Here is a 14,195-nt window from a genome sequence, read left to right on the forward strand (position 1 = left end):
GATTACTAGGACATGTGGATTTTGATGTGTTGAGCAATAAAATCTGCATGCCATGTCCTGTTTCATGGGCAACCATATAATAGCTCATATTTGTCATATACCATAAATTCCAAAAACCTCATGGTCAGATTTTATTTCTGCAATAATTATTGCACCAAAAACCGGGCCACTTGTAATTAAGACCCTAAATGAGAAATAATAAATCCCTAGAATAATGAACCTTTCCTACTGGCATTCAATAAAGGAGAAGGACTTACTCAGAAATAAAACTCAAAAACTTCGCATCAAGCTAACTATATTCTGCCTTTCACTGGTGACAGCCTTACATTAAATACAATTATACAATTCAAACACTTAAGAAAACACCCAGAAGAAATGTCAAACATTAAAAAAGACTCCATCAACCTAAAGTACCTGAAAAATTAAAGTAATTGACATGGGAAAATAGATGTAGGTCTACTTATTAAGAAAATTCTTACAAGATGCGGATAAGGCTAAAATGCCTGAACAAAATGGGTAATTTGTGAGGTTTCGGAACAGTACATTGTTTGACTAATGGATGGACGTTTATTTCAAGTTTCTTTCAATAAATCCATATTCATTTGCACATTGTTGCTTGAGCAAAATCATTAAAGAGCTGAGAGTTTGCTGGCCGTGCCCCTGACTCCTTATGGTATCCTTCTTAAACTGCAAGTTTAATATTGAACAGAATATATTAAGTGCGGAATAAAGTACATAGGGATGTGAGCGGACATAATCCTATGCAATTATCCGAGTTGAAGAAGTTATTTTGTGCTGGATAAAGTATTGTGCGGTAAATGTATTATTTTATGTGGGGGCGTACTGCAAATGTGCAAAGAATTTGTGTTCTTTAGCACATTGCTCATATGGTCCACATAATGGGAAATATTTTTATTTTCCTGTGAGTAACACACCATCAGAGGATTAATTTGTTAGTCTAATCTGAGATATGCAGAGGCTACATAGGATGAATTAGTAGTTAAAGACCAGATGTTCTAAAAGTACCTCTGCGTTTAAATGAATAAAAGCAACATTTACAATGCAGAATTAACCTAAAAAGTCAATTATCTAATCCACCTTCATTAGGTCAAAAGTGATGTGGAGCTGCAGCAAAGCTAGTGGGTTTCAGGGGTCTATGGTGAATTGTGTGAGGCACACTCATATTGCATTGCTGTCATCTAGGTTTGACAGTACCAGAGGTTGAACAATAGTTCTGAAGTTGAATGCTGTGATGGAAGATTTCACATTTATGGAAGAAGTAGTTGAAAGGAGGCTATTTTCCCAATGTTTGATTTATAGTGGTTCATATTTTGGTCTGTTGTGAAGCCTAGTAATTTGCTAGAGGGAACACATTTAAGGGCAATGCCAGGGTATGAGTGATGCTCAAGCCATTTTTGAACTGGGGAGAGGAGGTTCTTTGGAGTACAGTGGGAGGAACTATGACGAGGATTCAACTCGAGGGGGGAACGTATATCTATGTTAACAGTTATTTTAGAAGACTTATCAGAGTTTATTTTGCAGGTTGTTCTATGCGTTGGGCAGGATTATGTTCCATCCTTCGAGATTCAGTAACTTGCTCTAAATTCTTATCTGCAGTTAGCCTGAACTTGAATTTTTAGGAGTTTGTAATTTTTTTTTTACCTATAGTTTTTACCACAGGAACTTTTGAAATCTGTTTTACCGTGTTATTTTTGAAAGCTTGTTTTTTCTATTTGGGGAAGATCCGTGTGCAGTAGATGGCTGGGGTGGGGACTTCAATTTGTGGAAATCAAGCTGTTTTTGACTTTCAATAGCAGAAGGCCATTTTCTTTTTGGTCAATCTAGAGGCACCATATTAGAAAGGCTGTGCTCCAGTCTCTTTTGGTGTCCTTTTGGAGATGCTGAATTTGTATAAATATAGGTCCAAAGGGAACTGTGTCTGCTTCCACCCACATCCCTACAGCGTTCAGCACCAGGGATGCTCATGGTTATTTGAACCACAGTTCTCTTATTCTAACACTGAGTTATTGGAGATCAGGTCACTGTTGGTGAGTATGTGTTTCTTTTGCCCGATTACAGGTTGCCTGTGGAAGCTGTAAGACGGCTCTCCCTTCTTGTGAAAGTACTCTGGAAAGAAGCGAATGCAGATGAGGTCCTTGACTTTAACAAGAGGAGGTACTGTTTTACGGAGGCTTTATCAAACATTCACTCCCTTCGTAAACATGTGTTTCACATTCAAAACATATTAGAGGAGCATCATTATAATGCCTCATTTATGACTGAAACATGGATGGGGAGAACTCAGCGCCTGATTTACAGCTAGCCTTCCCAGATAATTATGTCGTCTTTGTACATTTAAGTAGAGAAGACATACAGGAGGTGGTTTGGCTATTGTTTATAAAAAGAATTTGCACTGTTCCACCTTCCAAATGCATAATCTAGAAGGGGCAGAAGCACTGGGTTTCTGCATCTCCTTCTCAGCGCAATCCACTTTTTCAGGTGTATTTCTTTAGCATTCTTCTGGTTATGCAGGTGAATTTATAAGCTCTCAAGGTGAGGATTTGGTGGCTAAGGTGCTACAGTATCCACATTTATGGTCTTGGGTGACTTTAATTTACATGTGCATAACACTGGTTATCCCCTAGCAAGATCACTAGTTGAAATCCAGGATTCTCTTAACATGTCCGTGAGCCTGACTAGTCAAACTCCTAATGCAGGCTTAGATTTGCTTTTTTCAAACACCTTCCTTTCAGTGGATAGTCCTGTGGAGGTGATATGGTCAGACCACATTATGGTTCCATTTTCCTTCAAGTTTGAAGGAAGACCAGGAACACTGGGGGAAGGGGAATTGGTTCAGAGTGTGGAAGAAAGTTAACATCCCACAGCTGAGGGAAGTTTTAACATATAAGGCTCCTATGTTGACTGATGAGTTGAACTGGAATGCAGAAATGGTTAATAATTGGCTTTTGGGGGCAGCTAATAAGCTGGCCCCTGAAAACAAACATGTAAGTCAAGATGAGCACCTTCTGCCCTCTGCTTTTCTGGCAGCCTTGCAGAGGAAAATAAAATGCTGCAAAAGGCTGTAGAGGATATGGAGAAGACAGTACTCCATGACAGATAAGCTAAGGTACAAGGAGAATCTTTAGATATAAATATCTTATGAATTGTAAACATGGTCACGGAGATTGCTGCAGGATGTAATTTCATAGGGCCAATCATAAGCTTCAAAAGATTGTCTCAAATTTTTTGTACCCCTCATCGGTGGACTTTCCTTTTACTGCAAATGTGGACTTGCATACAAAATTTGAGATTTTGTTGAAGGAACAATTGATAAAATTCAGTTAGATCTCCTAGTTCAATGAGAGTCTCCTGATATGAGGTATTGTTTTTACTAACTCACAGCTTATCCGGTAATGTGCTTTGTTGCAATTTAAGGCAGTTGATCAGGAGGAGCTAAGATCTGTATTTCTGAATTGTAGATCTGGCTCTCATGTAGACCCTTGTCCGCCTCACACTTTAAAGCAGGTTATCAATATCACAAATCTGATGTACATCAACTTAGTCAATATCTATTTAGGCACAGGAGAAGTCCTCAATATCTGAAAACAGGCAAACGCTGTTCTTCTGCTAAAAAAGCCATCAGCAAATAGGTCAGTGTTATCTACTTATAGACCTTTTTCATTGTTACCTGTGGCTCAAAAACTTCTTGAAAAAATTGTAAGTGTGCAGCTCTCACATTATTTGGAAACAAATAAATTGTTACACCCCAGTCAGTCCATCTTCTGCCCACATCACTACATGGAAACAGAATTATTTGAAATGGCAGATTGCATTAAGCTGATCATGGATGAAGGCCATAATTCTGCCTTGATCCTCTGAGATCTTGCAGCTGCTTTTGATACAATCTCTATTGACATTCTACTGAACCAATTTACTAATTTTAGAATAAAGGGGAGCGGCCTGAAATTGGTTCAAGTCCTTTTTGGACCATAGAGAGCAGGTGGTCTCACTCTTTGAGCTGGTGGAATATTTTGGCATCAAAATCATATCATATGCTGATGTGGTAATAATACACAGCTCTTAAGGTCAGATGTATAAACCCATTTTGCATTCGCAAACGGTGCAAAATTGTAAATTTGACCGTTTGCGAATGTAAAGTAGCCTTTCCAGATGTACTAAAGGCATAGGCAGTGCAATTTTAGGGAATCACAATTTTTTTGTGATTCCTTAAAATTGTGACTTCAAATAGGGAATCACAATTTGCGAATCCCTAAAGAAGCAATCGCAAATAGAGATTTCGTATTCCCTAAGCACATTTAACAAGCATTTCCTAAATGTGAAATGGGCATTTAGGAAATGCTATTATCATCACCTCCAAGCTGATGGTAACCATGTGCAATTTTAAAAAATGCATTAAAAAGGGCATGTGTGCTCTTTACATGTGCACTGTTTATTCTAGGGGTGCATCAAAGGGGGCCTCAGGCCCCTAGGTACCCTTGGTTATCGCAAATTAGGAAATGCAAAACCATTCACACCTATAGGCCTTTAGGCTCATAGGAATGAATGGAGTCGCATTTCCAATAGCCATTCCCTAATAGTGATTGCAACTCTGTAGCAATTGCTATTAGGGAATGGCCTTTTTGTTACATACCATTTTGCAATCGCTAAATAGTGTTTCTTAAAATTCGCAGTTTAGGGAATGCAAAATGGGATTTTGATATATCTGGCCCTTACTATTTTATGAGGATGGAGCTGACACAGCAAAGCAGACTTTTGCTGCCCTTGCAGGCTTGGTGATGGACTGAATTAGAATCAATAACCTTTGGTGTAATGCTAACAAAACTCAGGTGTTGTTATTTGGTGCTGACCCAATCCCTGGTTGGACCGGTAGTTGGCCTAGAGATATCCCTGTCCCTCTGCCTCCAGCTGCACTTGCTAGAAATCTGAGCACTCAGTTTGATCATCTTCTCTCTTTCAAGTACCAGGTAGGTTGGGTGGTAAGATCTTGTTTTTGGATTATGAAAAAAGTACCTTACTATACTCCCTTGGGAAGCTCAGAGAGCGGTTGTGCAAACATTGGTCATCTTGCGCCTTGATTAAGCCAACATTTTTTATTTGGGCCTGCCGGATTGTCTTCTTTAGTGTTTGTAAATGGTCAGGAATGCTGCTGCTCAACAATTTTTTAAGCTTTCCCGTCACTCAGCCGTTGGTCTTAGCCCATAATGGTTTCTATGGCACAGGGACACAGTATTTGTCTGCCAGACTGCAGCAGTACTGCCCAGGTAGGATGCTTTCCTCAAGTGAGGCTCAGCTGATGGCAGAATCTCGCTTTAAGAGAGTCAGAATACTGGAGATCATCTTTTATGATACAAGCTATGAAAACCTGGATTTGTTTACTGTTTCGACTTGGGGCCCTGCATGATGAAACAGGCTTTCGGAAGAACCCCTATGAAAGTGCTAGAACATATACATACACCCAGGGGAAACTACTAGTGGTATTAAATCACTTATTATGCCACCCACTTCAGTGAACCATTAAACATGTCTCAGCCCTGCCATTGCAGTGTGAAGTTTTAAACTGCCAATTCAACCTGGCAAAATAAACATTTCACCTGCCCTAAAACTCCCTTTTTAATGCATATGGCACCCCTATAATAGACCTTAAACAGCCCATAGGGCAGGTTGCAGTGTGTTTAAAAACGTAGCCATGTACCTTTAAGTTTGACATGTCTTGGTATTTAAAAACTCCCAGGTTTGCTTTCACTACTGTGAGGTAACATTGGGTTGACTTATTATATTTACTAAGTGATAATGTTTGTTTGGGAATATATAGAAGTGTCGTGTTTGGTGCCTAAGGAGTTGTAATTTTAAATCCTCTTTAATGGTAAAGGTGGATTTTAAGTCACAATTCTGAACCTGCCACTTTTAGAAAGTTGGCAGTTTCTTGTCTTAACCATTTAGCGCCTGTTTCTTCGGTTAAATGGCTAGGTGAGGTTGGCAGTTGGCCTTTGTGTATTCCTCACAGGAACCACACAATAGGAGGGGCTAAGTGTTGGCATGATGAGCCATTCTGGGAGGATAAGGGTGCAGAGCTGTGCACAGCCATAATTACACTTCAAAGACCGTGCCTGAGTTCACACGCAAAGAACTTCACACTACCCTATTGTGAATGCAAACTAGGGCAGTGAGGGAGGTAGGGAGTGAGGTGGGAGGAAGGCAAGAAATTCCGGTCACTTCTGTGGGGGAAAACTCAAGAAGGTTCTTCCTCTTCAAAGTTGGCACAGTAATAAAAGTTAGACCCACAGATCCACTCTTCAGTTCATCTCTGGACCTGTGGAAGGACTCTCAGTGGACTGCCCTCCTGTCTGTGGCCCACTGTGTATTTCAGAGGACTTCCGTGCTGCACCAAGAGGACTGTCCTGCTGCCTGAAGCATGCCTGATGCCTCCAGAGGACTGCCCGCTGCTTGAGACCTGCTTTTCTATTTGAACCCCAGACTTCCATAGTGACTCCAAGGGCTAGTTGGCTGGCCTCCTGATCAGAGCCTCAGGAACAGAACTATGTTGAACCCACACTTGGATCCAGCCTGAAGTGAGTCCTGACCCTCCAAGTGGCTCCCCTCTAGTCTGGCCACTTAGACGTGGTGATAAAGGTACCCATAGCCCAACTCCAACCAATATTGGGGGTTATTCTAACTTTGGAGGAGGTGTTAATCCGTCCCAAAAGTGACGGAAAAGTGACGGATTTACCACCAGCCGTATTACGAGTCCATTATATCCTACGGAACTCCTAATACGGCTGGTGGTATATCCGTCACTTTACCGTCACTTTTGGGACGGATTAACACTCCTCCAAAGTTAGAATAACCCCCATTGTCAGCCAAAAAGTGCCTTGAGAATGTCCCGCAACCCTACCTAAACCCTTCTTACTCCTCCCTATATGTGGGTGGGTGACATTCCTCCCTAAAGCCTTCCTCGACCCTTCCTAAAACCTTCTTACATCTCCCTAATCCCATCCCTTTTTGTAGTGCGTCTGCCACTTTTCCACCCACTTCCTCCAGTCCCACCCACATTTATTACTAAAATGTATGCTTAAATGTGTGCAAAACGTCTGTAGTCATGAAAGAAGGAGAACTGTGCACATAAGTATAAGTATGTGAAGGTGTAAAATTCTGCAATTTGTAGTATGTTTTGTAGTACTAAAAATGCATTATGAAGTGCAGTTTGTGAATTAGACCCTGACTGTTGATAACCATATTGGCTGTCAAAAATATGCCAAGTATACCGAAAGTATTTACAGATTTCCTGAATATGTTTTTAAGTATCAAGAAGATTATCATGAATTGCAAAATCAATCGTTTAAGTTATCACATTGATCTTTACAAAGCAGTGTAGGATTTACCTGTGGCGTTGAGAGGACATCTGTTGAACGCCATGTCTCCAGCTGGCGTTCTTTTCCATACCATTGACATCATGTAATCCTCCGGGCAAATTTCGTAGGGAGCTGCAATTAGAAACAACAGCCATGGCTATATTTTCTATTTTATTAAACAGATCGATTGTATGAGTTTTAAGATTCAGTCAATTGAAAAAAATAAAATATGGTACTGTAGAAACATAAATGGTTAATATTAACGGCCTCGACCACAAAATGAAGCCAGCATGATGGATGCGGAAAAACACTTCTTAATAGAAGCCAAGAGGGCTTATTTCACATTCTAGCTGTATCGTTTCTTTTTCTTAAATGAGAATTGCGATTCTATCTTTAACAAGTGCAATAAAGGTCGTATTGAAAGGCTGAGCGAATATAAAGAGATGGGTTCTCATTGCGAGGCTCACATTGCTTTCCTTTTATTTGCTCATTGTCGTGGCTACAGACCCATATTGTCACTTTTGCAATGCATGGTGAAATAAAGTATGTGTATGCTATCTCATGCATTATGAATTTCCAATTTGTAACTTGCTATTTGAAGAAAAATGCAGTGAAATTTCAGGTTTCCAAGCACAGTCACCTGCGAGAGGCGCGCGCAAGCACACACCCACGCACACACAACATTGAACACCCTTATGAGGACTGGCAATTGACTGTAATGAAGTGTGTATTACTATTCTAACTCCACATGCGTTTTGATAGTAGGGGAAGTTATAAAGTGGACAGAGGCAAGTATAGCAGTTCTTTCCAAAACATACACCAATAGTAGATATCATCATAGACAAGTGAAATAATTATCTAGGCAGAATCTTTTATTGACAGTCTGAGAATTCAGCCACCAATAACATAGAGACCTCTAGACAGTTGAAACATTAATCCCTTCATTTCTGGAAACAAGTGGTAACTACTGTTAAAAATGCAGTGAGCAGGAAAAGTCACCAGAATAATCAACCCTCGTTACCCAGACATGCTACATTAACCCATTTCCCCTGCCCTAACAGTCTTTGCCTATTGTGACAGGCTTAGAATGTAATACTAATACTATTGAGGTTTCTATTATGCAGTAATTCTGTTACTGTAGAGTGCCCCAGCCGTGTTACCTCATGAATCTGATTGGTATTCAAACAGAATATCGGCAACAAAAATATGATGGGACAAAATATTGTGTCAAGAATATCGAGGACAGACATATTGTGAAGGTAAGCTTCTATAGGTAAAGTTTTACTATATAACTCCACATATATGTACCTTGACAAAAATATATATATATATATATATATGCAAGGTAAGTAGATGTTGTAGTATTTGCAGTTACATCCCCAATATTTTAGTCCTTGATATTTTTCACACAGTATTTTGTCTACACAATATTTGTGGTTCTAATATTCTGACACACAGTGTGGCCTAGATTCACAAATCCTTTATCCCAATATGAATTATCACCAATTACAGACAAAATTGTATTCTTTGCTTGCACTTATTCACAAATGGTATTTGCCTTGTGGAAAATTAAATTCATTGATCCTAAATCGCATTGTGTACTGTCATCAGGCCCCAAAACAGATTTTGGTATTATAGGGTGAGCTATGCAAGTGGCAGCTTCAAATTCTAGTGCATCTCCAACTCAACTAGAAAGGCACGGTTATGTGTACCTGATACACCTTTTATCACCCTGGAACATCTGGCCAATGTAGGGCTGCTGCAAGAGAGAGCTCAGGGACAGCCATATTCCCTGCTGGCACTTGTGACCCATATTCCACTACTTTTGTGCTCCATAGTCATTGTTTTCAATTCTTTTTACAGAGTGGAGGTGTCATACGTTATACAATACAAAATATGGTACAATACTTTAAACACTGAAGAAGTTTCTTTGCCATCTCCTATCAACACTGACACACTGGTGAGATCAAAAAGGTGCACAATCAGTTGAACACAAACTTTATAACAAAATAAATGCCTCACACAATTTCATAATAAACACTATCTAAAGAGCCACAGTGAACATGTGCTAAAGTTATATATGTGCTAAAGTGCAGATGTGCTAAAGTGCGAAATGTAAAGTGCAGATGTGCTAAGAACACCTACACAGCCCACCCCCATGATGAATTAAATCAATGTAATGCGATGAAGCCAGGAATTTCTTTACGCTTCCCACCCTTTTGACATAGGCTTCCTCGAACCTCATAGTTCTGGACATTTTTCTCATCCAATCTTTATATGATAGGCACCTTTCTGTGCACCAGAGTTGTAAAATCAGTGAACGGGATATAGAGAGTGCAATTGATAAAAACATTTGTGCTGATTTACTCACTACACCCAGAGCCTGCCTAGCAAAGCCAAAGAGAATCGGTGATGGTTCCCATTCTACATGAGCTCCGAGAGCAAGGCTCAGGACTCAGGAAAGATGGAGCCAAAAACGTGTCACTCTCGAACAACATATGAAGCCAAGCCCCGTCCCAGAGCTGATTACATCAAAAGCACCAGTCTACTCCAATGGAAACATTCTATAAAGGGCTGCCCCATCATGTAAGAAACAACATCCTTTAAAAACTTGCTGCCCTTGGCTCCTTATGACCTGAAAGTGATAGCAAAAGACAATCATCCTCGGAAAACTGACAATGTGTAGCCTACACAATTTTTTCTAAGACATTAGTTACATGCTTCTTCTCCCCTAGGTTGTGTAACAGTCTATACCGGTTCCCTGAATATCTTGGAAAGGATCCTGATAGAGAGATCTAAAAAAATTAGCACTCTGTTGAAATCCAAGAAAGAATCGCTCGCAGGAATCCCCACACTGTGCACCAATCTCTTGCCATGTCATGCATTTACCCTGCTGCAGAAAATGTCCCAGCTCTGTTAACCCACAGAGGTACCAGTATCTAACCTGAGAGGGAGATAATAGAAAGCCCACATACCAGGCCTCTTGAAGATTTACAAGTGTATAGCCCCATACAATACTTTTCAAATGATAGAATGCTGTCAGATGGGCACTCCAGCCCTGTATTAGCTTGTATCTGTTTTTTTTCGTAATTTCAGGATCTTAGTAAAAAACGGACGCTGGAAGACCAAATCTGTTGTATTTTTAGCACATGCTCTCACCAGAGTATCTAGGAAAGCTGTGTCATAATAGGTCTGAATATGTGGAAGGGTCAACCCACCCTGTACTATCTTAAGCTGAGGTGCAGAGTACTTCACCCTAGGTGCTTTTCGGTTCCAAACAAACTTTTGGAACATTGTGTCAAAATTGCTAAAATAACTCTTGTTGATTTTAATTGGAATATTCGAAAATAGAAAACTATAATAATGGAAGGATAGACATTTTAATAATGGCCACACTTCGTATCAATGTCAGGGGGAGAAGTGTCCACTTATCTAGTAGTCCCTTAATTTTGTTGAGCATTGGGACATAATTTAATTCAAACAACTGAGAAAAATAGTTGATCACATGTATCTCTAGATACCAAATATGGACTTGTGAATGAATCTGCAACAGGAGGAAAATGGTGCGACTGCTAGCAGGAGTGTTGGAGAGAAGCAACTCTGTTTGCCTTTGATTAATTTTGAAGCCTCCTAGATTTTTGAACTGCTCAAACGCGTCGAAAGCTCTCTGAACATTCAGCATATCAGGTTTTAAAAGAAGTATGACATCATCTGCAAACAATTTCATTTTTCCCATTCTGGAAATAGGGGTCTCAATAGCCTGATTAGCCGTTAACCTGATCGCAAAAGGTTCTAAAAAGGTAAATAGAATAGGAGAAAGTGGATATCCCTGCCAAGTCCCCCATTGATGCCAACTGATCCCGTTAGCTGGGAATTAACAAGTACCATAGCTTGAGCTCCTTGACATATATTCACAAGCCTATTGGTGAACTGAGAAGTAATCCAAATTTCTCAAGAGAGAAAAAGAGCACATGCCAACTAAACAGATCAAAGGCCTTTTCAGCATCCACCATAATGACTGCCACCCTGGTGTGATTAGCTGAAAAATAGTCCAATGCTTGCGTTAACAATCCTGTGTTTGCAACCATCGCTTGATCAGCCACAAAACTGGTCTGATCTTTATGGATTAAAACTTGGGCAAATGGAGTAATATGGAGGGCCCAAATCTTCATAAATGGCTTACAGTCCACATTAAGTAAACTAATGGGGAGGTATGAATTTACGTCCCAGGGGTTCTTGCGTTTCTTTAAAAAGCTAACTACGGTAGAGTCCTTAAATGAACAGGCTAACTCACTCCTGTCTTTAACAGAGTTAAACAGATCAGTCAAAAAAGGTACAAGATCCTTAGGAAAAGTTTTATAAAATTGACTGGAAGGTCATCGTTGACGACTGCCTTCCCATTTGGCATATTAACAAGAGATTCCTGCACCTCATTAATGGATATAATGGAAAAAACTATAAGTCTGAGAACCCAATAATTGAGGGAAGCAAAATGATTGGAATTAGTCTTATAAATTGAGTTGTGTAGTCTGATGGGTAGTCTCATACAAAGCCTTATAATGCTGCAGAAATAATTCAGAGACCATATCTTTATCTGAAACTATTCCACTCATAGCTGGACTTATTAGTTCTCTGACCATTGAGGCTTCCTGCCTGACCCGAGTGGACCTGTCAGAAATGTACCAATCTGATGACTCTCCTCATACAGTCTCTGATGGCATGCCCTTGAGTTCTCAGTTTCCTCAAGTATGAAATAATCCCTCAGCTTTTGCTTAGCTTTTTCAAGATTCTCTTCTGTGGAAAGGGGTAACAAGCTATGAAACCAAAAACTGGCCTACAAGGCTTGGTCTACAGCTGATTGAGTAGGGTGATTTGCTTTCTATGGTTTTTGTTTGCCAACTCTGGTAGGTGATTATGTGGCCCCTTGCCACTGCTTTAAAAGACGCCTAGACAGAAAAGATCAGGACCATGACTCTTTATCAAAACAAAATCCCTAATGAATTGGCTTCATGTCAGTGAGCCAAGCCTGATTGGCAAGAAGGGACCAGCGCAGCTGCCACCAAGGCCTCTCTCCTAGTCATAATTTGTGCATATGTACAAACTTAAATAGAAACAGTGGCCCATAAAGTAGGAAGCCCTTAGACGGACAGAACAATATTGCAAATGAGGCCATTTTAAAAACGTGCTGTAAAATCTCACACCAGCAAATTTACGCTGCAATACTGTATACAAAATTAACATAAAACCTGAGCTGGACATTGTTTCTGTGGCTGCCATAAAATTATCTGACACATTCTTTGTAAGATTTACTGTACAATTTCCTAGTAATGGCCAGTGACACCATCTGGGATGCATAAGTTAAAAATAAAAATAAAACACAATGACTACAATAATCATAAATGGATGGGATAGTAAAAATTGAATGCCATGGAGAAGATCAAACTTTTAGACGATGATGTAGCCTGGTATTAAGACCACCCAGTCTATTTCACCTGTCACAGAGTCCAAATAATAATCCTCTAGAGCCCAAGTTATGTCAACCTGCATGGTCGGACTGTAACTTTCAGCACTCATCTACCAAAAGAGAAAACAAATTGAATTTGACAGAATACATTCTGGGGGGGTTTCATGTGGAATTTGTGAGCGTATAGGATTGTGTTGCTGATTACAATTTCACGTGGTATGCTGGAATAGATATAACTGTCTTTTTCATGATTGTTTACTAGTTATTGCTGGAGTTAGGGCATAGATGTAGCATGAGAGACATGTATATAAATAAAGACAAACTAACAGTATTGCTTGTCACTTGCTCATCAACTTTGTTAAAAAGTCAATATTCTTCTTCCTCATGCACAGCTCCTAAAGACTAGTTTGTGAAGCAGGTAGCTGATAATCACAATTCTTCAGCCTTCTCACTATGGGTTTGGTCTCTAGGAGCACACAAGGTTTTAACAAGAATTACAGGTTTCATGTGTGCTTCATGAAAGGTGCCACGCTTGTGAAAATCGGGACTTCCTAGATACTTTTGATCATGAGATTCCCATTTTAACCATCTGTTACCTAGGATAAATTGTCTTGTGTAGCTTTCTTTCCAACTGTATGAAAGGCTCTGGGGTTAAGAGGGCCCACCATACTACCATGAAAGGACAGGACAATTTTCAGAAGGGCAAAAGTTTGTTTTTTTCGACAGAAGAAAGTGTAGCAAGGAGTTCATAGTTAATACACATTACATGGAATTTTGTTCTTTGAAGCAAATTGTGAGATGGCATTTATGTAGCTCTACCTTAAAATGCTAACCACAGCCCTGATCCTGACCCTAACCTTAGCTCTCACTCAAAAGGTGCCACTTATTTAGTCTTCATTGAGGAAGTGTGCTTACCCCAATATCAATGTATAATGCTGCATATTCTCAGGCTTTTCAGCTCCAGAGGATGCATTTCTGTTCAGCCTAGAGGATGCATTCTTAATTGCTTATGATTTTGGACCTCTATGGCCAATCAAATCCAGGGCCAACTTTAGCACTGGTGACACCTGGTATGCCAATCTTTCTTAGCGCCCCCAATCCCCATGACGACATTCTCCAATCTCCTCACTACCACCTGGCAAAAGTGCCCCTCATCTCTCTAGAGCCCCACTCTCACATACAGTTTATGCGTTTTACAGCACTGATAAAGGCTGGCTTTACTAATCCACTCAACTATCCACGTAAAACACATATCTGTTCTTTACAGCTATGCACTACTTTATGGCGAGGCAAACTTCTACTAAACAAAACTTTGATCTCTCTCTCTCTAGCAAGAACAATAAACACAAGAGTTATCTTGA

The 14,195-nt window shown here is 40.0% G+C and overlaps 1 protein-coding gene across 14 annotated transcripts in view; it reads right to left on the minus strand.

Moving 5' to 3' along the window:
• ADGRB3 (adhesion G protein-coupled receptor B3) overlaps positions 1-14,195 on the minus strand; it is a 1,499,072-nt gene that overhangs the window by 727,278 nt on the left and 757,599 nt on the right. For all 14 annotated transcript variants that reach the window (XM_069235737.1, XM_069235727.1, XM_069235726.1 and 11 more), the window contains one exon: positions 7,401-7,502. In XM_069235737.1, coding sequence (XP_069091838.1) covers positions 7,401-7,502 — 102 coding nt within the window. The remainder of the gene's footprint in view (positions 1-7,400; positions 7,503-14,195) is intronic.

Source organism: Pleurodeles waltl, chromosome 5 (genome assembly GCF_031143425.1).
Source record: "Pleurodeles waltl isolate 20211129_DDA chromosome 5, aPleWal1.hap1.20221129, whole genome shotgun sequence".
Lineage (NCBI taxonomy): Eukaryota > Metazoa > Chordata > Amphibia > Caudata > Salamandridae > Pleurodeles > Pleurodeles waltl.